At 44.8% G+C, this 25,003-nt stretch overlaps 1 protein-coding gene across 1 annotated transcript in view; it reads left to right on the top strand.

The window, feature by feature from the left end:
- The window catches only part of LOC112243821 (ectonucleotide pyrophosphatase/phosphodiesterase family member 2), a 46,483-nt gene extending 21,717 nt beyond the window's left edge, over window positions 1-24,766 (top strand). The window contains exons 13-25 of the mRNA XM_042313730.1: window positions 1,415-1,543; window positions 2,888-2,919; window positions 3,099-3,226; window positions 5,404-5,491; window positions 5,580-5,667; window positions 5,829-5,998; window positions 8,618-8,663; window positions 8,893-9,030; window positions 11,162-11,293; window positions 13,312-13,389; window positions 21,221-21,353; window positions 23,780-23,933; window positions 24,502-24,766. Of these exons, the coding sequence (XP_042169664.1) occupies window positions 1,415-1,543; window positions 2,888-2,919; window positions 3,099-3,226; window positions 5,404-5,491; window positions 5,580-5,667; window positions 5,829-5,998; window positions 8,618-8,663; window positions 8,893-9,030; window positions 11,162-11,293; window positions 13,312-13,389; window positions 21,221-21,353; window positions 23,780-23,933; window positions 24,502-24,672 (1,487 nt within the window). The 3' untranslated portion in view covers window positions 24,673-24,766. The remainder of the gene's footprint in view (window positions 1-1,414; window positions 1,544-2,887; window positions 2,920-3,098; window positions 3,227-5,403; window positions 5,492-5,579; window positions 5,668-5,828; window positions 5,999-8,617; window positions 8,664-8,892; window positions 9,031-11,161; window positions 11,294-13,311; window positions 13,390-21,220; window positions 21,354-23,779; window positions 23,934-24,501) is intronic.
- The last annotated feature ends 237 nt before the right edge of the window (window positions 24,767-25,003 follow it).

Genomic DNA, 25,003 nt, shown 5'->3' with positions numbered 1-25,003 from the left:
CAATACATACCAACCCTGGTCAATACATACCAACCCTAACCCTGGTCAATACATACCAACCCTAACCCTGGTCAATACATACCAACCCTAACCCTGGTCAATACATACCAACCCTAACCCTGGTCAATACATACCAACCCTGGTCAATACCCAACCCTAACCCTGGTCAATACATACCAACCCAACCCTAACCCTGGTCAATACATACCAACCCTAACCCTGGTCAATACATACCATCCCTGGTCAATACATACCAACCCTAACCCTGGTCAATACATACCAACCCAACCCTGGTCAATACATACCAACCCTGGTCAATACATACCAACCCTGGTCAATACATACCAACCCTGGTCAATACATACCAACCCTGGTCAATACATACCAACCCTGGTCAATACATACCAACCATGGTCAGTACATACCAACCCTGGTCAATACATACCAACCCTGGTCAATACATACCAACCCTGGTCAATACATAACAACCATGGTCAATACATACCAACCATAGTCATTACATACCAACCCTAGGTCAATACATACAACCAACCCTGGTCAATACATACCAACCCTGATCAATACATACCAACCCTGGTCAATACACACCAACTCTACCTAGTCAATACACACGCTGGGGGGGGGGGGGATCACATATCAGTTATCTTTCCAAGAAAATGTACTTCCTAAATATGATTAGGCTATAGTTCACTACATTGCCTATATATAAATAAACATTGATCACTCATATTAGTCTCCGTCTGAAAATCGTCCCACTCATAAAAGGGAGGTAAGAAAACGTAGCTCTAGAGAAAGTGAAAGTCTCTCCAACTCAGGTCTCTTCAAAGTACGCCTAGCCTATTGGCTGATATGTCCCAGTAATACCGATAGCCTAATATAATGGTCCACGTGAGAATCTCTGGTAATTTAACTTATTTCTTAGGTTATTTTTGCAACCATGGCTGGCAAGTGAGCTGAGTCGTCACATACATCTAAAATAAGCAGTATTGCGGTTGGGTTCGGGACCAGTTCTTGCGTTAGCGGATGGGAGTCTAACAGAAAGCCAGTGGGTGTGGGCGGGATGAATAAATCGGTCCTCCACAGACCTCTAGACCAGGGCTGTCAAACTCATTCCATGGAGGTCCTAGTGTCTGTGGGTTTTAGTTTTCTCCTTTCATTTAAGCCCTAGACAACCAGGTGAGGGGAGTTCTTTACTAATTCGTGACCTCAATTCATCAATCAAGTTCAAGGCAGGAGCGAAAACCCTCAGACACTCGGCCCTCCATGGAATGAGTTTGACACGTGCTCTAGACGATGTCCATTTCTCTCTGACTATGGACAATCAAGTCACCTTCTTCTTCTTCTTCCTCCTTCTGCAGTGATCTAAAGGCTGTTCTGAACATGTGTTCCTCAGGTATGGAGGAGGCTCACTGTGACAGGACAGAGTTCCTCAGCTCATACATGCCGTCCACTGTTGATGACATCATCCTGATCCCCGGCTCCCTGGGCAGGATCCGCTCCAGGTACCCCAACAACCCCAAATGTGAGCGTTTGGTTTGTTTGTCTGATTGGTGTATTGATGTATTGATTGATTGACCATTTAAAAACACAATACTGTATTGAAGAACATGCCCTAATAAAATCATTGAGGATTAACCAACTACAAATCCCCAACTACAAAATCAGAGACCTATTTCTAATGTGGTCCTCATAGGCTTCGTTTAGACAGGCAGACCCATTGTGGTCCTCATAGGCTTTGTTTAGACAGGCAGACCCATTGTGGTCCTCAGTGTTTACACAGGCAGACCCATTGTGGTCCTCATAGGCTGTGTTTACACAGGCAGACACATTGTGGTCCTCATAGGCTGTGTTTAGACAGGCAGACACATTGTGGTCCTCATAGGCTGCATTAGACAGTTAGACCCATTGTGGTCCTCATAGGCTGCGTTAAGACAGGCAGACCAATTGTGGTCCTCATAGGCTGCATTTAAGACAGGCAGACAGGCCTCAGACAGGCAGACCCATTGTGGTCCTCATAGGCTGCGTTTAGACAGGCAGACACATTTGGTCCTCATAGGCTGCTTTTAGACAGGCAGACCCATTGTGGTCCTCATAGGCTGCGTTTAGACAGGCAGACACATTGTGGTCCTCATAGGCTGCGTTAGACAGGCAGACCCATTGCCTCATAGGCTGCGTTTAGACAGGCAGACACATTGTGGTCCTCATAGGCTGCGTTTAGACAGGCAGACACATTGTGGTCCTCATAGGCTGCGTTTAGACAGGCAGACACATTGTGGTCCTCATAGGCTGCGTTTTTGTGGTCCTCATAGGCTGCGTTTAGGCAGACCCATTGTGGTCCTCATAGGCTGCTTTTAGACAGGCAGACACATTGTGGTCCTCATAGGCTGCGTTTAGACAGGCAGACACATTGTGGTCCTCATAGGCTGCGTTTAGACAGGCGGACCCATTGTGGTCCTCATAGGCTGCGTTTAGACAGGCAGACCCATTGTGGTCCTCATCAGGCAGACCCATTGTGGTCCTCAGGCTGCGTTTAGACAGGCAGACCCATTGTGGTCCTCATAGGCTGCATTTAGACAGGCAGACCCATTCCTCCAGTTACTGGAAAGTGTGTAGAGAAAGACAGAGTACTGTATCTCAGTGACCCTGATCCTTGACTGGGTCACATGGCCAGGTCAGTCGAGACCAAAACAATAACATTACTTTAGCATGTATCTTTCTGCTCAGAAGAGCACGCCTCCTCGTCCCCAGACTACGTTGATGTGTCCCTACTGATCCAGTTATGGACTGCGTCCTCGGTAGTACGGTAGAACGAGGCACATTTCCTAACAGTCGACAGTCAATCAGAACACTGTTTGTCTTTTTTCAGATGATGCCAAATCTGTTATTGCAAATCTTACAGTGAGTATTATACATGTTGTATTTCCATACACATTGTCTTCTCATTGTTCTGACCAATATTCATACCCGTGTTGTGGTGTCAGAGGTTGAGGTGAAAAATCCAGAATTATAGTTTATGAAATAGTGGTGATAAAGTTGTACTACAGAGCACCTGGAATCGTGTTGTTCTGCCCCCTCAGTGTAAAAAGACAGAGCAGCACTTCAAGCCCTATCTGAAGCAACATCTCCCCAAGCGCCTTCACTACGCCAACAACAGGAGAATAGAGGACATCCACCTGTTAGTGGAGAGGAAGTGGCATATCGCAAGGTTATACCCTCTCTGTCTCTCTGTCTCTCTCTCTCTGCCTCTATCTCTCTGTCTGTCTCTCTCTCTCTGCCTCTCTGTCTCTCTCTGCCTCTATCTCTCTCTCTGTCTCTCTGCCTCTCTCTGTCTCTGTCTCTCTGTCTCTGTCTCTCTCTCTCTGCCTCTCTGTCTCTCTGCCTCTCTCTCTCTCTGTCTCTCTGTCTCTCTCTGCCTCTCTGCCTCTCTTTTCTCTCTGTGTCCTATCTGTCTCCTCTGTGGTGCTCTCTTTCTTTTATTTGATCTCTGCCTCTCCTATCTCTCTGTCCTCTCTGCCTCTCTTGGTGGTGGTGCCTCTCTGTCTGTCTCTGGGGGTGGTGTCTATTGGTCTGGTGTCTCTTTGTCCTCTCTGGTGGTGTCTGTCTCTCTGTCCTCTGTCTGGTGTCCTCTCTGCCTCTGTCTCTCTGGTGGTGTCCTATTGGTCTGCCTCTCTTGGGGGTGTGTCCTCTCTGTCTGTCTATTCTGGTGTCCTCTTCTGGTGTCCTCTTGGGGGTCTGTCTCTCATTGGTGGTGACATAGACCACAGATTTTTGTCTACAGTGTGTCCTATTGGGGGGGTGTCCTACATGGTGGTGCTCTACATTTTATTTTATTTGATACATGTGGTGTCCTATTGGTGGTGGTGTCCTATTGGGGGTGGTGTACAATTGGGGGTGTGTCCTATTGGGGGTGGGTCCGTCTTATTGGCGGGGTGTCCTATTGGGGGTGTGTCCTACGGGTGGTGTCCTATTGGTGGTGGTGTCCTATTGGAGGTGTGTCCTATTGGGGGTGGGTCATATTGGTGGGGGTGTCTTATTGGGGGTATGTTCTATTGGCAGGGTGCCCTATTGGGGGTGTGTCCTATTGGTGGTGGTGTCCTATTGGGGGTGGGTCCTATTGGTGGGGGTGTCTTATTGGCGGGGTGTCCTATTGGGGGTGTGTCCTATTGGCAGGGTGTCCTATTGGGGGTGTGTTCTATTGGGGGTGTTTCCTATTGGTGGGGGTGTCTTATTGGGGGGTGTCCTATTTGGGGTGTGTCCTATTGGGGGTGGTGTCCTGTTGGGGGTGGTGTCCTATTGGTGGTGGTGTCCTATTGGTGGTGGTGTCCTATTGGTGGTGGTGTCCTATTGGTGGCGGTGTCCTATTGGGGCTGTGTCCTATTGGTGGTGGTGTCCTATTGGTGGTGGTGTCCTATTGGTGGTGGTGTCCTATTGGTGGTGGTGTCCTATTGGGGGTGTGTCCTATTGTACCCTGTTCCTGGAGCAGGCAGTGTCTGTTAACATGAACCTGGACAGACTCTGTATGTTGGCCATCATCAGTCCCAGTGTTGGTCAGACCCAGTGGAAAGTTGTCAGTCACTGTGTAAACACATGAGGTAATGCCTGTCTGTCGCGGGCGACAACTGAAAACAAATCAATGTTTGAAGGACAGAGAGGAGAGGGCTGGTTCAGAATATGCACCATGGGGACGTCACCCTGTTTGAGTTGGCATGCCACAGAGCTCCATGGGGACAAACACCCTGTTTGAGTTGGCATGCCACAGAGCTCCATGAAAGAGATCTTTGAGATCCCTCCTCCTGCCTGCTAAGATATAGACTAGTTTGAATCACTGGCACCATGAGTTGTGAACTTAATGCTTTCTGAGTGAGAAATTCTTACCCCTCCAGCAGCTTTGCAGCTAGCAGAGTAAAACTGTCTCTTAAATTAATTACCCAAATTAAATGAAATATTTGTTAGTCCGTTTTCCCTGCCGTTGGTGATTTTTCAGGTTCTACGTGCTTGTGGGTTGTTCCCTACACAGACACCACTGACTGTAGTGTTTAATGCAAACTTCATATAAAAACGTGCCTGTTTTCCTTTTACATGGCTTTACAGGGAAATGTGGTGGTGTCGGGTCGGCCTTGGAGAAACGGAATCCTTTACACTTGGGTCTATAAGGATGTCAGTGTGTTACTGTGTATGTAGGGCTGTATCTGTGTGGTCTGCTTTGAATCAAATCAAATGTTATGAAAATCAGACACAATGTCCTTGAATGTTTATTTAGGCTGCATAAAGTCTTCGTCCCGGTGAGGAATTGTAGATAGTTAATATTATTAAAACCATGAATTGTCTGATGTTGGAACAAAAAAAAAAAAAAAAAGTTTTATATCATGCTGTCTGTTACAGGAAGTCTCCAGAAGGAGGAAAGAGGCACCCTGGGAAATGTGGTTTTGCAGGAGATCACGGTTATGACAACAAGATAAACAGCATGCAGGTATGTTAGTTTTATCCTCATCTTGATTTAAGTGTTCTCGTTGCCATAAATGATTAATCATTACCTTTATCCTGTTCCTGTTCTTTAGACTATTTTCTTTGGATATGGACCTATGTTTAAATTCAAGACCAAAGTGCCAGTTTTTGAAAACATTGAACTTTACAATGTCATGTGTGGTAAGGCATCTTCATTATTGTTTTTAACTTGAGGGAGGCATACAGTAGCACTCATCAGCCCATACTCATACGTTATGGACAGTGAAGTTGTGTTGCATTGACTTGATCTTTTACTGTAATCGTAACACTAGAATACCTTATTGTCCATTTTCATGGGATAGACCTGCTTGGCCTGAACCCTGCCCCTAACAACGGGACACATGGCAGTCTGAACCACCTGTTGAAGAGCCCGGTCCACAAGCCCACCGTGCCAGAGGAGGTGTCTAAACCCACCATCTCAGGTCCCATCATTACTCTGACCGATGACTTAGGCTGCAGCTGTGATGACAAGGTCAGCTACAGAACAGCATAGCTCTTATAGAGATAGAGATAGATACTGTAGCACTATAGAGATAGATACTATAGAGATAGACATTGTATCACTATAGAGATAGATACTGTATCACTGTAGAGATAGATACTGTAGCACTATAGAAATAGATACTGTAGAGATAGATACTGTATCACTATAGAGATAGATACTATAGCACTGTAGAGATAGATACTGTATCACTGTAGAGATAGATACTGTATCACTGTAGAGATAGATACTGTATCACTATAGAGATATATACTGTAGCACTGTAGAGATAGATACTGTAGCATTATAGAGATAGACTGTAGAGGTAGATACTGTATCACTATAGAGATAGATACTGTATCACTATAGATATAGATACTGTACCACTATAGAGATAGATACTGTGTCACTGTAGAGATAGATACTGTATCACTATAGAGATATATACTGTAGAGATAGATACTGTAGCATTATAGAGATAGACTGTAGAGGTAGATACTGTATCACTATAGAGATAGATAATGTAGAGATAGATACTGTATCACTATAGAGATAGATACTGTATCACTGTAGAGATAGATACTGTATCACTGTAGAGATAGATACTGTATCACTATAGAGATAGATACTGTATCACTGTAGAGATAGATACTGTATCACGGTAGAGATAGATACTGTATCACTATAGAGATATATACTGTAGAGATAGATACTGTATCACTATAGAGATATATACTGTAGAGATAGATACTGTATCACGGTAGAGATAGATACTGTATCACTATAGAGATATATACTGTAGAGATAGATACTGTAGCACTATAGAGATAGATACTGTATCACTGTAGATATAGATACTGTAGCACTATAGAAATAGATACTGTAGAGATAGATACTGTATCACTATAGAGATAGATACTGTAGCACTGTAGAGATAGATACTGTATCACTATAGAGATAGATACTGTATCACTATAGATATAGATACTGTACCACTATAGATATAGATACTGTACCACTATAGAGATAGATACAGTGTCACTGTAGAGATAGATACTGTATCATTATAGAGATATATACTGTAGAGATAGATACTGTAGCATTATAGAGATAGACTGTAGAGGTAGATACTGTATCACTATAGAGATAGATACTGTAGAGATAGATACTGTATCACTATAGAGATAGATACTGATAGAAACTGTAGAGATAGATACTGTATCACTAGAAACTGTAGAGATAGATACTGTAGAAACTGTAGAGATAGATACTGTAGAAACTGTAGAGATAGAAACTGTGTGTATCTCTATGGCTCCCACCACAGAACTAGAATGAGATTGTATTTTTATGGCTTTCACAGCCGTAGACAGACTGATATTGAAGCTTTAGGTTTTTATATCAACTTGATATTTGCTTCAATAAAGTAAATCGGAAATGATTTCTGCATCTCAAGAAATAGACTACATGTTATTATATTGATATTATATTATTATATCTGTATAGCGTGTGTGTTTGACCTATGACCTGACTGATATCTGTAGCACTGGGCATTACTACATGTTGTTACATTGATCTGTATAGCGTGTGTGTTTGACCTATGACCTGACTGATATCTGTAGCACTGGGCATTACTACATGTTATTATATTGATCTGTATAGCGTGTGTGTTTGACCTATGACCTGACTGATATCTGTAGCACTGGGCATTACTACATGTTGTTACATTGATCTGTATAGCGTGTGTGTTTGACCTACGACCTGACTGATATCTGTAGCACTGGGCATTACTACATGTTGTTACATTGATCTGTATAGCGTGTGTGTTTGACCTATGACCTGACTGATATCTGTAGCACTGGGCATTACTACATGTTGTTACATTGATCTGTATAGCGTGTGTGTTTGACCTATGACCTGACTGATATCTGTAGCACTGGGCATTACTACATGTTGTTACATTGATCTGTATAGCGTGTGTGTTTGACCTATGACCTGACTGATATCTGTAGCACTGGGCATTACTACATGTTGTTACATTGATCTGTATAGCGTGTGTGTTTGACCTATGACCTGACTGATATCTGTAGCACTGGGCATTACTACATGTTGTTACATTGATCTGTATAGCGTGTGTGTTTGACCTATGACCTGACTGATATCTGTAGCACTGGGCATTACTACATGTTGTGTATTTTACGTGTCTAAACTGGTTTCTGTGTCTGCCACTGACTGTTGTCTCTGTAATCCATCGCTGCTGTTACACGTTCTCATGCTTTGTTTTGTATGACTCCCTCTTCTTCTTGTTTCTGTCTGTGAAGACCTCTTACTTCTGCAGAGATGATAGATGTCTAGACCTCTTGCTTCTGCAGAGATGATAGATGTCTAGACCTCTTGCTTCTGCAGAGATGATAGATGTCTAGACCTCTTGCTTCTGCAGAGATGATAGATGTCTAGACCTCTTGCTTCTGCAGAGATGATAGATGTCTTTGCAAGAGATTTTCACCTTCAATCTTTTTGCAGTTGCGTTCAAAAAATAGAGGGCAGAGATCTTTGAAAGTCCCCGTTGTAAGAGGCTATAACCTGGAGTCACTGTGGCTCTGTCTCTTACAGAACAAAGTGGAAGAGCTTAATCAGAGACTGAGGCAAGCTGTCGATGGTACGTCTCTCTCTCTCTGGTCCACATCGTTGGTCTTATGCCTGAGTAGTAGTAATGCTAATACCTGTGTAATAACACTAATTACAGCGGCCAACAATGTTGTTATTAACATGTTATTACATAGACATGTCAGTAAAGGGTTGTATTATGTCCTATTTCTCATATCACTATTGAATATCCTCTCCAGAGTCTTGTTACCAGCTTTTAGGATGATGGTCTTCTCTTCCAGACAGCAAGAACCTCCCTCATGGTCGGCCTGCAGTTCTGTTCCGTACTAAATACAGCATTCTACACCACAGTGACTATATCAGTGGGTACAGTGAATCACTGTCTATGCCCCTGTGGACGTCCTACACAGTCCAAACAGGTATGTCAAACAGGACACAGCATTCTACACCACAGTGACTATATCAGTGGGTACAGTGAATCACTGTCTATGTCCCTGTGGACGTCCTACACAGTCTCCAAACAGGTATGTCAAACAGGACACAGCATTCTACACCACAGTGACTATATCAGTGGGTACAGTGACTCACTCTCTATGTCCCTGTGGACGTCCTACACAGTCTCCAAACAGGTATGTCAAACAGGACACAGCATTCTACACCACAGTGACTATATCAGTGGGTACAGTGAATCACTGTCTATGTCCCTGTGGACGTCCTACACAGTCTCCAAACAGGTATGTCAAACAGGACACAGCATTCTACACCACAGTGACTATATCAGTGGGTACAGTGAATCACTGTCTATGTCCCTGTGGACTTCCTACACAGTCTCCAAACAGGTATGTCAAACAGGACACAGCATTCTACACCACAGTGACTATATCAGTGGGTACAGTGAATCACTGTCTATGTCCCTGTGGACGTCCTACACAGTCTCCAAACAGGTATGTCAAACAGGACACAGCATTCTACACCACAGTGACTATATCAGTGGGTACAGTGAATCACTGTCTATGTCCCTGTGGACGTCCTACACAGTCTCCAAACAGGTATGTCAAACAGGACACAGCCTACGAGTTTCCTACCTGGTTTATTTTGATATCAGCTATATGCTATTTACTGTGATTATAATGGATGTTTGACAAGGGAAAACAGCTCATTCAATAATCCTCTCAAGATAAACCTATGGACTGGTACATACCTCGTCAATACTATATGTTGACTACTCATTTCAACATGGACTGGTACATACCTCGTCAATACTATATGTTGACTACTAATTTCAACATGGACTGGTACATACCTCGTCAATACTATATGTTGACTACTCATTTCAACATGGACTGGTACATACCTCGTCAATACTATATGTTGACTACTCATTTCAACATGGACTGGCACATACCTCGTCAATACTATATGTTGACTACTCATTTCAACATGGACTGGCACATACCTCGTCAATACTATATGTTGACTACTCATTTCAACATGGACTGGCACATACCTCGTCAATACTATATGTTGACTACTCATTTCAACAGGACTGGCACATGACTACTCATTTGAACAGTCGTTGACTACTCATTTGAACATGGTTGACAATACTCATTTGAACAGTTGTTGACTACTCATTTGAACAGTGTTGACTACTCATTTGAACAGTCATACCTCTCATTTAACAGTTGTTGACTACTCATTTGAACATGGACTGGTACATACTCATTTGAACAGTATGTTGACTACTCATTTGAACATGGACTGGCTCATTTGAATACTAGTCGTTGACTACTCATTTGAACAGTGGACTGTCTACTCATTTGAACATGTTGACTACTCATTTGAACAGTCGTTGTCTACTCATTTGAACAGTTGTTGTCTACTCATTTGAACAGTTGTTGACTACTCATTTGAACAGTCGTTGACTACTCATTTGAACAGTCGGTCTACTCATTTGAACAGTGTTGACTACTCATTTGAACAGTCGACTGTCTACTCATTTGAACAGTTGTTGTCTACTCATTTGAACAGTTGTTGTCTACTCATTTGAACAGTTGTTGTCTACTCATTTGAACAGTTGTTGTCTACTCATTTGAACAGTCGTTGACTACTCATTTGAACAGTCGTTGACTACTCATTTGAACAGTCGTTGACTACTCATTTGAACAGTTGTTGACTACTCATTTGAACAGTCGTTGACTACTCATTTGAACAGTTGTTGTCTACTCATTTGAACAGTTGTTGTCTACTCATTTGAACAGTTGTCTAATTTATAGTCTCTAGAGCAGGGCTCTTCAACCCTGTTCCTGGATATATACACCCTCCTGTAGGTTTTCACTCCAACCCTGTTCCTGAAGAGGACCCTCCTGTAGGTTTTAACTCCAACCCTGTTCCTGGAGAGCAGGAGGTGATCTCTCTAGGAACAGGGTTGTAGTTAAAACCTACAGGAGGCTTTCTCTTCAGGAACAGGGTTAGAGAGACCTGATCTAGCGTATTGTCAGTGACTACAGTCTACAGTGGTCTAATGTTGTGATTGTGTTTTCCAGGTAGAAGTAACCCCTCTACCAGAGCATCTGACTAACTGTGTCAGACCTGACATCCGTATCCCTCCGGGCTTCAGCCAATCCTGCTCCAACTACAAAGCGGACAAACAGATCTCCTTCGCCTTCCTCTACCCTCCACGTACGTCCTCCATGTTCTCTCCTGTCAGATCTCCTATGGTTGACCAGCAGCTGGTTGCACCAGCTTGACGTGCGCCTGGTTCTAACACCACATTCGACTTAGCATTCAAGACCACCTTTGGAACTCCCAGCTGATGCAACCGGTTCATGTACAGTCGTGGCCAAAAGGTTTGAGATTGACACAAATATACATTTTCACCAAGTCTGCTGCCTCAGTTTGTATGATGGCAATTTGCATATAGTCCAGAATGTTATGAAGAGTGATCAGATGGATTGTAATGAATTGCAAAGTCCCTCTTTGCCATGCAAATGAACTGAATCCCCCCAAAAACATTTCCACTGCATTTCAGCCCTGCCACAAAAGGACCAGCTGACATCATGTCAGTTATTCTCTCGTTAACACAGGTGTGAGTGTTGACGAGGACAAGGCTGGAGATCACTCTGTCATGCTGATTGAGTTTGACAGACTGGAAGCCTCAAAAGGAGGGTGGTGCTTGGAATCATTGTTCTTCCTCTGTCAAACATGGTTACCTGCAAGGAAACACGTGCCGTCATCATTGCTTTGCACAAAAAGGGCTTCACAGGCAAGGATATTGCTGCCAGTAAGATTGTACCTAAATCAACCATTTGTTGGATCATCAAGAACATCAAGGAGAGCGGTTGACTTGTTGTGAAGAAGGCTTCAGGGTGCCCAAGAAAGTCCAGCAAGCGCCAGGACCGTCTCCTAAAGTTGATTCAGCTGCGGGATCGGGGCACCACCAGTACAGAGCTTGCTCAGGAATGGCAGCAGGCAGGTGTGAGTGCATCTGCACACACAGTGAGGCGAAGACTTTTGGAGGATGGACTGGTGTCAAGAAGGGCAGCAAAGAAGCCACTTCTCTCCAGGAAAAACATCAGGGACAGACTGATATTCTGCAAAATGTACATTGATTGGACTGCTGAGGACTGGGATAAAGTCATTTTCTCTAATGAATTCCCTTTCCGATTGTTTGGGGCATCCGGAAAAAAAGCTTGTCCAGAGAAGACAAGGTGAGCGCTACCATCAGTCCTGTGTCATGCCAACAGTAAAGCATCCGGAGACCATTCATGTGTGGGATTGCTTCTCAGCCAAGGGAGTGGGCTCACTCACAATTTTGCCTAAGAGCACAGCCATGAATAAAGAATGGTACCAATACATCCTCTGAGAGCAACTTCTCCCAACAATCCAGGAACAGTTTGGTGGTGAACAATGCCTTTTCCAGCATGATGGAGCACCTTGCCATAAGGCAAAAGTGATAACTAAGCGGCTCGGGAACAAAACATCAATATTTTGGGTCCATGGCCAGGAAACTCCCCAGACATTAATCCCATTGAGAACTTGTGGTCAATCCTCAAGAGGAGGGTGAACAAACAAAAACCCACACATTCTGACAAACTCCAAGCATTGATTATGCAAGAATGGGCTGCCATCAGTCAGGATGTGGCCCATAAGTTAATTGACAACATGCCAGGGTGGGTTGCTGAGGTCTTGAAAAAGAAGGGTCAACACTACAAACATTGACTCTTTGCATCAACTTAATGTAATTGTCAAAAGCCTTTGACACTTATGAAATGCTTGTAATTATACTTCAGTATCCATAGTAACATCTGACAAAAATATCTAAAGACACTGAAGCAGCAAACTTTGTGGAAATTAATATTTGTGTCATTCTCAAAACTTTTGGCCACGACTATACTATAGTTTACAACGCAGTAACAAGACATGAAGCAATCTAAATTGTACTGTACATTAACATTTTGGGGCGGCACATTTTGGGGCGGCACGGAAGCCTAGTGGTTAGAGCGTTGGACTAGTAACCGGAAGGTTGCAAGTTCGAACCCCGAGCTGACAAGGTACAACCCTGAACAGGCAGTTAACCAACTGTTCGTAGGCCGTCATTGAAAATAAGAATTTGTTCTTAACTGACTTGCCTAGTTAAATAAAGGTAACATAAATAAAATAAAACACAGATTTTTCACCATTTATTGTTTTATCTTTAGAGCTGGCTCCGACCCAAGACGGCAAATTTGATGCAGTCCTCATCACTAACACCGTACCCATGTACCCAGCATTCAAAAGTAAGTCAAACATTTTCTAAAACTACATTGGCATGTCAAATGTGAATTCATAGGCCACAGTCACATGTCATCACCAGTGAACAGAAACCACACTGACAAGATGGATTGATGGAACTGTGTCCTGGTTTAGTCCTGTTTTCACTTAGTCTACATTAAATGTTTGAGGAAGTCATTACGTTGACTAACGACCTGCAGACCCAACAACGAGAGGGTCTTAAAAGGAAGACTGAGAGAGTGTGTGTGTGTGTGTATAGCGTGTGTGTGTGTGTGTGTGAGTGTGTGTGTGTATAGTGTGTGTGTGTGTATAGCGTGTGGGTCGACAGTTTCGGGCGGTCAGTTCTATGACCCTCCAATATTAAACTGTGCCACTGTGTGTAAGTGCTGACTGTGTACTTGAGGAATGTCCACACCATTAAAACCCCTCCAGAAATGTATATAGGTACACACAACCCCACCTCCTCTCCATAATGTACACACTTCAAATATGTAGCTTTCCCTCTGAGGTAGAGGCCTGGGTTGGAGAGGATGTTCATGTATGTTTCCTCATGATTAGGGGATGTTTTCCTGACTGGGTAGTTGTCATGGTTTCCTCATGGTTAGAGGATGTTTTCCTGACTGGGTAGTTGTCATGGTTTCTTCATGGTTAGGGGATGTTTTCCTGACTGGGTAGTTGTCATGGTTTCTCATGGTTAGAGGATGTTTTCCTGACTGGGTAGTTGTCATGGTTTCTTCATGGTTAGGGGATGTTTTCCTGACTGGGTAGTTGTCATGGTTTCTTCATGGTTAGGGGATGTTTTCCTGACTGGGTAGATGTCATGGTTATAGGATGTTTTCCTGACTGGGTAGATGTCATGGTTAGAGGATGTTTTCCTGACTGGGTAGATGTCATGGTTAGAGGATGTTTTTCTGACTGGATAGATCTCATGGTTAGAGGATGTTTTCCTGACTGGGTAGTTGTCATGGTTTCCTCATGGTTAGAGGATGTTTCCCTGACTGGGTAGTTGTCATGGTTTCCTCATGGTTAGAGGATGTTTTCCTGACTGGGTAGTTGTCATGGCTTCCTCATGGTTAGAGGATGTTTTCCTGACTGCGTAGATGTCATGGCTTCCATGGTTAGGGCTGGGGATGTTTTTCTTACTAGGTAGATCACATGGGCAGAAACAACTAGCACTACACTTTAGTTTCAGAACCAAATAGAAGGTAATGGGTAACCAACTATAATCTGAACCTACCGTAAATATAATAAAATATAACATGCAATTTAGCATAGAAGCTGGACAAAAAAACTGACCAAGAATGTTTGTTGAAGCATTGCTTGTTGGGTATTACTGAAAGCTTTAAAGGTTGGTTGGGAATTACTGACAGCTTTAAAGGTTGGTTGGGTATTACTGAAAGGTTTATTGGGAATTACTGAAAGCTTTAAAGGTTGGTTGGGTATTACTGAAAGGTTTATTGGGAATTACTGAAAGCTTTAAAGGTTGGTTGGGAATTACTGAAAGCTTTAAAGGTTGGTTGGGAATTACTGAAAGCTTTAAAGGTTTGTTGGGTCTCAACCAGTCATCACCATCTTCTATTGATCTGGCCATTCCAGGAAATACACAACAGGGGGTCTGATCCAGTCTTACCTCAGCCCTAAACATACAGGGGTGTAGAGCTGATCCAGTCTGTCTTCACAACCCTAAACATACAGGGGTGTAGATCTGATCCAGTCTGTCCTGACAACCCTAAACATACAGGGGTGTAGAGCTGATCCAGTCTGTCCTCACAACCCTAAACATACAGGGGTGTAGATCTGATCCAGTCTTACCTCAGCCCTAAACATACAGGGGTGTAGATCTGATCCAGTCTGTCGTCACAACCCTAAACATACAGGGGTGTAGATCTGATCCAGTCTGTCCTCACAACCCTAAACATACAGGGGTGTAGATCTGATCCTGTCTTACCTCAGCCCTAAACATACAGGGGTGTAGAGCTGATCCAGTCTGTCTTCACAACCCTAAACATACAGGGGTAAAGGTCTGATCCAGTCTGTCCTCACAACCCTAAACATACAGGGGTGTATTTCTGATCCTGTCTTACCTCAACCCTAAACATACAGGGGCGTAGATCTGATCCAGTCTGTCCTGACAACCCTAAACATACAGGGGTGTAGAGCTGATCCAGTCTGTCCTCACAACCCTAAACATACAGGGGTGTAGATCTGATCCAGTCTTACCTCAACCCTAAACATACAGGGGTGTAGATCTGATCCAGTCTGTCCTCACAACCCTAAACATACAGGGGTGTAGATCTGATCCAGTCTTACCTCAGCCCTAAACATACAGGGGTGTAGATCTGTTCCAGTCTGTCCTCACAACCCTAAACATACAGGGGTGTAGATCTGATCCAGTCTGTCCTCACAACCCTAAACATACAGGGGTGTAGATCTGATCCTGTCTTACCTCAGCCCTAAACATACAGGGGTGTAGAGCTGATCCAGTCTGTCTTCACAACCCTAAACATACAGGGGTAAAGGTCTGATCCAGTCTGTCCTCACAACCCTAAACATACAGGGGTGTATTTCTGATCCTGTCTTACCTCAGCCCTAAACATACAGGGGTGTAGATCTGATCCTGTCTTACCTCAGCCCTAAACATACAGGGGTGTAGATCTGATCCAGTCTGTACCTCAGCCCTAAACATACAGGGGTGTAGATCTGATCCAGTCTGTCCTCACAACCCTAAACATACAGGGGTGTAGATCTGATCCAGTCTTACCTCAACCCTAAACATACAGGGGTGTAGAGCTGATCCAGTCTGTCTTCACAACCCTAAACATACAGGGGTAAAGGTCTGATCCAGTCTGTCCTCACAACCCTAAACATACAGGGGTGTAGATCTGATCCTGTCTTACCTCAGCCCTAAACATACAGGGGTGTAGATCTGATCCTGTCTTACCTCAGCCCTAAACATACAGGGGTGTAGATCTGATCCTGTCTTACCTCAGCCCTAAACATACAGGGGTGTAGATCTGATCCTGTCTTACCTCAACCCTAAACATACAGGGGTGTAGAGCTGATCCAGTCTGTCTTCACAACCCTAAACATACAGGGGTAAAGGTCTGATCCAGTCTGTCCTCACAACCCTAAACATACAGGGGTGTAGATCTGATCCAGTCTGTCCTGACAACCCTAAACATACAGGGGTGTAGAGCTGATCCAGTCTGTCCTCACAACCCTAAACATACAGGGGTGTAGATCTGATCCAGTCTTACCTCAACCCTAAACATACAGGGGTGTAGATCTGATCCAGTCTGTCCTCACAACCCTAAACATACAGGGGTGTAGATCTAATCCAGTCTTACCTCAGCCCTAAACATACAGGGGTGTAGATCTGATCCTGTCTTACCTCTGCCCTAAACATACAAGAGTGTAGATCTGATCCTGTCTTACCTCAGCCCTAAACATACAGGGGTGTAGATCTGATCCTGTCTTACCTCAACCCTAAACATACAGGGTGTAGAGCTGATCCAGTATTTCTTCACAACCCTAAACATACAGGGGTAAAGGTCTGATCCAGTCTGTCCTCACAACCCTAAACATACAGGGGTGTAGATCTGAGATCCTGTCTGTCCTCACAGCCCTAAACATACAGGGGTGTAGATCTGATCCAGTCTGTCCTGACAACCCTAAACATACAGGGGTGTAGATCTGATCCAGTCTGTCCTGACAACCCTAAACATACAGGGGTGTAGATCTGATCCAGTCTTACCTCAACCCTAAACATACAGGGGTGTAGATCTGATCCAGTCTGTCCTCACAACCCTAAACATACAGGGGTGTAGATCTGATCCAGTCTTACCTCAGCCCTAAACATACAGGGGTGTAGATCTGATCCGGTCTGTCCTCACAACCCTAAACATACAGGGGTGTAGATCTGATCCAGTCTTACCTCAGCCCTAAACATACAGGGGTGTAGATCTGATCCAGTCTGTCCTCACAACCCTAAACATACAGGGGTGTAGATCTGATCCAGTCTGTCCTCACAACCCTAAACATACAGGGGTGTAGAGCTGATCCAGTCTGTCCTCACAACCCTAAACATACAGGGGTGTAGATCTGATCCAGTCTGTCCTCACAACCCTAAACATACAGGGGTGTAGATCTGATCCAGTCTGTCCTCACAACCCTAAACATACAGGGGTGTAGATCTGATCCAGTCTGTCCTCACAACCCTAAACATACAGGGGTGTAGATCTGATCCAGTCTGTCCTCACAACCCTAAACATACAGGGGTGTAGATCTGATCCAGTCTGTCCTCACAACCCTAAACATACAGGGGTGTAGATCTGATCCAGTCTGTCCTCACAACCCTAAACATACAGGGGTGTAGATCTGATCCAGTCTGTCCTCACAACCCTAAACATACAGGGGTGTAGATCTGATCCGGTCTGTCCTCACAACCCTAAACATACAGGGGTGTAGATCTGATCCTGTCTGTCCTCACAACCCTAAACATACAGGGGTGTAGATCTGATCCGGTCTGTCCTCACAACCCTAAACATACAGGGGTGTAGATCTGATCCAGTCTGTCCTCACAACCCTAAACATACAGGGGTGTAGATCTGATCCAGTCTGTCCTCACAACCCTAAACATACAGGGGTGTCTGTCCTCACAACCCTAAACATACAGGGGTCTGATCCAGTCTGTCCTCACAACCCTAAACATACAGGGGTGTAGATCTGATCCAGTCTGTCCTCACAACCCTAAACATACAGGGGTGTAGATCTGATCCAGTCTGTCCTCACAACCCTAAACATACAGGGGTGTAGATCTGATCCAGTCTGTCCTCACAACCCTAAACATACAGGGGTGTAGATCTGAAACAACCCTAAACATACAGGGGTGTAGATCTGATCCGGTCTGTCCTCACAACCCTAAACATACAGGGGTGTAGATCTGATCCAGTCTGTCCTCACAACCCTAAACATACAGGGGTGTAGATCTCATCCAGGGGTGTCCTCACATCCCTAAACATACAGGGGTGTAGATCTGATCCAGTCTGTCCTCACAACCCTAAACATACAGGGGTGTAGATCTGATCCGGTCTGTCCTCACAACCCTAAACATACAGGGGTGTAGATCTGATCCGGTCTGTCCTCACAACCCTAAACATACAGGGGTGTAGATCTGATCCTGTCTGTCCTCACAACCCTAAACATACAGGGGTGTAGATCTGATCCGGTCTGTCCTCACAACCCTAAACATACAGGGGTGTAGATCTGATCCAGTCTGTCCTCACAACCATTAAACATACAGGGGTGTAGATCTGATCCAGTCTGTCCTCACAACCCTAAACATACAGGGGTGTAGATCTGATCCAGTCTGTCCTCACAACCCTAAACATACAGGGGTGTAGATCTGATCCAGTCTGTCCTCACAACCCTAAACATACAGGGGTGTAGATCTGATCCAGTCTGTCCTCACAACCCTAAACATACAGGGGTGTAGATCTGATCCAGTCTGTCCTCACAACCCTAAACATACAGGGGTGTAGATCTGATCCAGTCTGTCCTCACAACCCTAAACATACAGGGGTGTAGATCTGATCCGGTCTGTCCTCACAACCCTAAACATACAGGGGTGTAGATCTGAGATCTGATCCAGTCTGTCCTCACAACCCTAAACATACAGGGGTGTAGATCTGATCCGGTCTGTCCTCACATCCCTAAACATACAGGGGTGTAGATCTGATCCGGTCTGTCCTCACAACCCTAAACATACAGGGGTGTAGATCTGATCCGGTCTGTCCTCACAACCCTAAACATACAGGGGTGTAGATCTGATCCAGTCTGTCCTCACATCCCTAAACATACAGGGGTGTAGATCTGATCCAGTCTGTCCTCACAACCCTAAACATACAGGGGTGTAGATCTGATCCAGTCTGTCCTCACAACCCTAAACATACAGGGGTGTAGATCTGATCCAGTCTGTCCTCACAACCCTAAACATACAGGGGTGTAGATCTGATCCAGTCTGTCCTCACAACCCTAAACATACAGGGGTGTAGATCTGATCCAGTCTGTCCTCACAACCCTAAACATACAGGGGTGTAGATCTGATCCGGTCTGTCCTCACAACCCTAAACATACAGGGGTGTAGATCTGATCCGGTCTGTCCTCACAACCTTAAACATACAGGGGTGTAGATCTGATCCAGTCTGTCCTCACAACCCTAAACATACAGGGGTGTAGATCTGATCCAGTCTGTCCTCACAACCCTAAACATACAGGGGTAGTCTGATCCAGATCTGATCCAGTCTGTCCTCACAACCCTAAACATACAGGGGTGTAGATCTGATCCAGTCTGTCCTCACAACCCTAAACATACAGGGGTGTAGATCTGATCCAGTCTGTCCTCACAACCCTAAACATACAGGGGTGTAGATCTGATCCGGTCTGTCCTCACAACCCTAAACATACAGGGGTGTAGATCTGATCCAGTCTGTCCTCACATCCCTAAACATACAGGGGTGTAGATCTGATCCAGTCTGTCCTCACAACCCTAAACATACAGGGGTGTAGATCTGATCCAGTCTGTCCTCACAACCCTAAACATACAGGGGTGTAGATCTGATCCAGTCTGTCCTCACAACCCTAAACTCACAACCCTAAACATACAGGGGTGTAGATCTGATCCTGTCTGTCCTCACAACCCTAAACATACAGGGGTGTAGATCTGATCCAGTCTGTCCTCACAACCCTAAACATACAGGGGTGTAGATCTGATCCGGTCTGTCCTCACATCCCTAAACATACAGGGGTGTAGATCTGATCCAGTCTGTCCTCACATCCCTAAACATACAGGGGTGTAGATCTGATCCAGTCTGTCCTCACAACCCTAAACATACAGGGGTGTAGATCTGATCCAGTCTGTCCTCACAACCCTAAACATACAGGGGTGTAGATCTGATCCAGTCTGTCCTCTGTCCTCACAACCCTAAACATACAGGGGTGTAGATCTGATCCAGTCTGTCCTCACAACCCTAAACATACAGGGGTGTAGATCTGATCCAGTCTGTCCTCACAACCCTAAACATACAGGGGTGTAGATCTGATCCGGTCTGTCCTCACAACCCTAAACATACAGGGGTGTAGATCTGATCCTGTCTGTCCTCACAACCCTAAACATACAGGGGTGTAGATCTGATCCGGCCTGTCCTCACATCCCTAAACATACAGGGGTGTAGATCTGATCCGGTCTGTCCTCACATCCCTAAACATACAGGGGTGTAGATCTGATCCGGTCTGTCCTCACAACCCTAAACATACAGGGGTGTAGATCTGATCCGGTCTGTCCTCACATCCCTAAACATACAGGGGTGTAGATCTGATCCAGTCTGTCCTCACAACCCTAAACATACAGGGGTGTAGATCTGATCCGGTCTGTCCTCACATCCCTAAACATACAGGGGTGTAGATCTGATCCAGTCTGTCCTCACAACCCTAAACATACAGGGGTGTAGATCTGATCCAGTCTGTCCTCACAACCCTAAACATACAGGGGTGTAGATCTGATCCGTCTGTCCTCACATCCCTAAACATACAGGGGTGTAGATGCTGCCGAGTTGTAAAGTTTTCCTGATGCTCTTGTAACAGTTGCCTCTCTCGCTCTCTCTCTCTCTCTCTCTCTCTCTCTCTCTCTCTCTCTCTCTCTCTCTCTCTCTCTCTCTCTCTCTCTCTCTCTCTCTCTCTCTCTCTCTCTCTCTCTCTCTCTCTCTCTCTCTCTCTCTCTCTCTCTCTCTCTCTCTCTCTCTCTTACTCACTCACTCATTCTCTCTGTCTCACCTTCAGGAATATGGAGCTACTTCCAGAAGACTCTTGTGAAGAAGTATGCCATGGAGAGAAATGGGCTCAACTTGATCTGTGGGCCCATATTTGACTACGACTACGATGGCCTGAGAGACTCGGCAGAGAAAATTAAACAGTAAGGGTTTTCGGTCTTCACTGACATACAGGCTACGTCCCAAAAAGGCCCCTATTAGAGTGCACTATTTTTGATCAGAGCCCCTAATTCCCTTTATAGTGCATTACTGTTGACCAGTGCTGGTCAATGGAAGTGCACTTTAACCTCTACGGGATTGATGTCCAGTTGAGCTAACGTGCGCTAATTTGATTAGCATGAAATTGTAAGTAACAAGAACATTTCCCAGGACATAGACATGTTTTTTATTGGCAGAAAGCTTAAATTCTTGTTAATCTAACTGCACTGTCCAATTTACAGTAGCTATTACAGTGAAAGAATACCATGCTATTGTTTGAGGAGAGTGCACAGTTTTATACTTGAAAATGTAGCAAACCAATTAGGCACATTTGAGCAGATTTGATACAACATTTTGAACAGTAATGCAATGGTTCATTGAATCAGTCTAAAACTTTGCACATACACTGCTGCCATCTAGTGGCCAAAATCGAAATTGCGCCTAATCTGCAGTAATACGTTGTGGCCTTTCTCTTGCATTTCAAAGATGACGGAACAACAAAACGCATGTTTGTTTTCTTTGTATTCTGTTTTACCAGATCTAATGTGTTTTATTCTCCTACATTCATTTAACATTTCCACAAACTTCAAAGTGTTTCCTTTCAAATGGTATCAACAATATGCATATCCTTGCTTCAGGTCCTGAGCTACAGGCAGTTAGATTTGGGTATGTCATTTTAGATGAAAACTGAAAGAAAGGGTCCGACCCGTAAGAGGTTTTAAAAGGAACAGGGTTTAATTTGGGAAGCAGCCACAATACAACATAGTACTGTACTTCTCAATGGGAAGTCAGACACATAGTACTGTACTTCTCAATGGGAAGTCAGACACATAGTACTGTACTTCTCAATGGGAAGTCAGACACATAGTACTGTACTTCTCAATGGGAAGTCAGACACATAGTACTGTACTTCTCAATGGGAAGTCAGACCCAAACCTCGTTTTGCATCTTAATGATTTGGAACAGTCAATGTTTATCTTTCCTTTCCTGCACAAGGTCAATATTCTATTTCGTATTTTACTCATTCGCCAAAGTAGAGGCAGGGGCGGCAGGGTAGCCTAGTGGTTAGACCGTTGGACCGGAAGGTTGCAAGTTCAAACCCCCGAGCTGACAAGGTACATGTTGTCGTTCTGCCCCTGAACAGGCAGTTAACCCACTGTTCCTAGGCCGTCATTGAAAATAAGAATTTGTTCTTAACTGACTTGCCTAGTTAAATAAAGGTAAAAATGATCCAGCAAAATGTAGTTGTAGGGCCACCTAGTGGCTAAAATGTGTCATTACAAATATCTGTACTTCTGGTTCCATTCAATCATCATGGTCATAATGTCACTGAACCTCACATAGAGCCTTCATGTGATTGAATGTGTGTTCTCTGTCTGTGGGACTGTGCTGTCTCATAGTTACTGACTGTCCTCTGTCTGTGGGACTGTGCTGTCTCATAGTTATAGACTGTCCTCTGTCTGTGGGACTGTGCTGTCTCATAGTTACAGACTGTCCTCTGGCTACATGTGTGTTCTCTGTCTGTGGGACTGACCCTCTCCTGTCTCATAGTTACAGACTGTCCTCTGGCTACATGTGTGTTCTCTGTCTGTGGAACTGTGCTGTCTCATAGTTACAGACTGTCCTCTGTCTGTGGGACTGTGCTGTCTCATAGTTACAGACTGTCCTCTGTCTGTGGGACTGTGCTGTCTCATAGTTACAGACTGTCCTCTGTCTGTGGGACTGTGCTGTCTCATAGTTACAGACTGTCCTCGGTCTGTGGGACTGTGCTGTCTCATAGTTACAGACTGTCCTCTGTCTGTGGGACTGTGCTGTCTCATAGTTACAGACTGTCCTCTGTCTGTGGGACTGTGCTGTCTCATAGTTACAGACTGTCCTCTGGCTACATGTGTGTTCTCGGTCTGTGGGACTGTGCTGTCTCATAGTTACAGACTGTCCTCTGGCTACATGTGTGTTCTCTGTCTGTGGGACTGTGCTGTCTCATAGTTACAGACTGTCTGTCTGTGGGACTGTGCTGTCTCATAGTTACAGACTGTCCTCTGGCTACATGTGTGTTCTCTGTGGGACTGTGCTGTCTCATAGTTACAGACTGTCCTCTGGCTACATGTGTGTTCTCTGTCTGTGGGACTGACCCTCTCCTGTCTCATAGTTACAGACTGTCCTCTGGCTACATGTGTGTTCTCTGTCTGTGGGACTGACCCTCTCCTGTCTCATAGTTACAGACTGTCCTCTGGCTACATGTGTGTTCTCTGTCTGTGGAACTGTGCTGTCTCATAGTTACAGACTGTCCTCTGGCTACATGTGTGTTCTCTGTCTGTGGGACTGTGCTGTCTCATAGTTACAGACTGTCCTCTGGCTATTTTGTCTACAGGTATGGAAGTGGTTCAGGGCCCATTCCAACCCACTACTACTGTGTGATAACCAGTTGTCTGGACTTCACCCAGGCTGAGGACATCTGTACTGGACCTCTTAGCAGCTCTGCCTTCATCCTACCACACCGCTCAGACAACGACGAGAGCTGCAGTGTGAGTCCCTGGCTACGTCCAAAATGACATAGGGCTGCTACATAGGACTGCTACATAGGACTGCTACATAGGGCTGCTACATAGGACTGCTACATAGGGCTGCTACATAGGGCTGCTACATAGGACTGCTACATAGGACTGCTACATAGGACTGCTACATAGGCCTCTGATCAAAGGGAGTGTATTGTGTAGGGAACAGGGTGCTATTGCCTCACACACAGGGAGAGAAATTGTGAGAGAGACAGAAAGAGACAAGAGGCAACCAGTGACGAATAAACACCATTGTAAATACAACCCATATTTATGTTGATTTATTTCCCCTTTTGTACTTTTAACTATTTGCACATTGTTACACTGTATATAGACATAATATGACATTTGAAATGTGTCTATTCCTTTGAAACTTGTGAGTAATGTTTACTGTTCCTTTGATTATTTGGCGTTTGTCTGTTTCACTTGCTTTGTCAGTGTAAACATGTTCCCCAGGACAATAAAGTCCCTTGAATTGAGAGAGATTTCAGAGCATCATGAAATGTGCAGGTATCTGACGTTGTCTTCGTCCCCCTAGAGCTCTGAGGACGAGTCTAAGTGGGTGGAGGATCTGATGAAGCTGCACACGGCCCGGGTCCGAGACGTGGAGATCCTCACGGGCCTGGACTTCTACCGTCGGACTAGCCGGAGTTACCCTGAAATCCTCTCACTGAAGACTCACATGCACACGTATGAGAGCGAGATCTAAACCACTGTCACCCTACCCTCTCCTGTCTACCTACCCTCTCCTGTCTACCTACCCTCTCCTGTCTACCTACCCTCTCCTGTCTACCTACCCTCTCCTGTCTCCTACCCTCTCCTGTCTCCTACCTCTCCTGTCTACTCCCTCTCCTGTCTACCTACCCTCTCCTGTCTACCTCTCCTGTCTCTCCTGTCTACCTACCCTCTCCTGTCTACCTCCCTCTCCTGTCTACCTACCCTCTCCTGTCTACCTACCCTCTCCTGTCTGTCTACCTCTCCTGTCTACCTCTCCCTGTCTACCTACCCTCTCCTGTCTACCTACCTACCCTCTCCTGTCT

The sequence above is a fragment of the Oncorhynchus tshawytscha genome, unplaced genomic scaffold, assembly GCF_018296145.1.
Source record: "Oncorhynchus tshawytscha isolate Ot180627B unplaced genomic scaffold, Otsh_v2.0 Un_contig_11336_pilon_pilon, whole genome shotgun sequence".
Lineage (NCBI taxonomy): Eukaryota > Metazoa > Chordata > Actinopteri > Salmoniformes > Salmonidae > Oncorhynchus > Oncorhynchus tshawytscha.
This window is presented reverse-complemented; position numbering and strand designations above follow the sequence as displayed.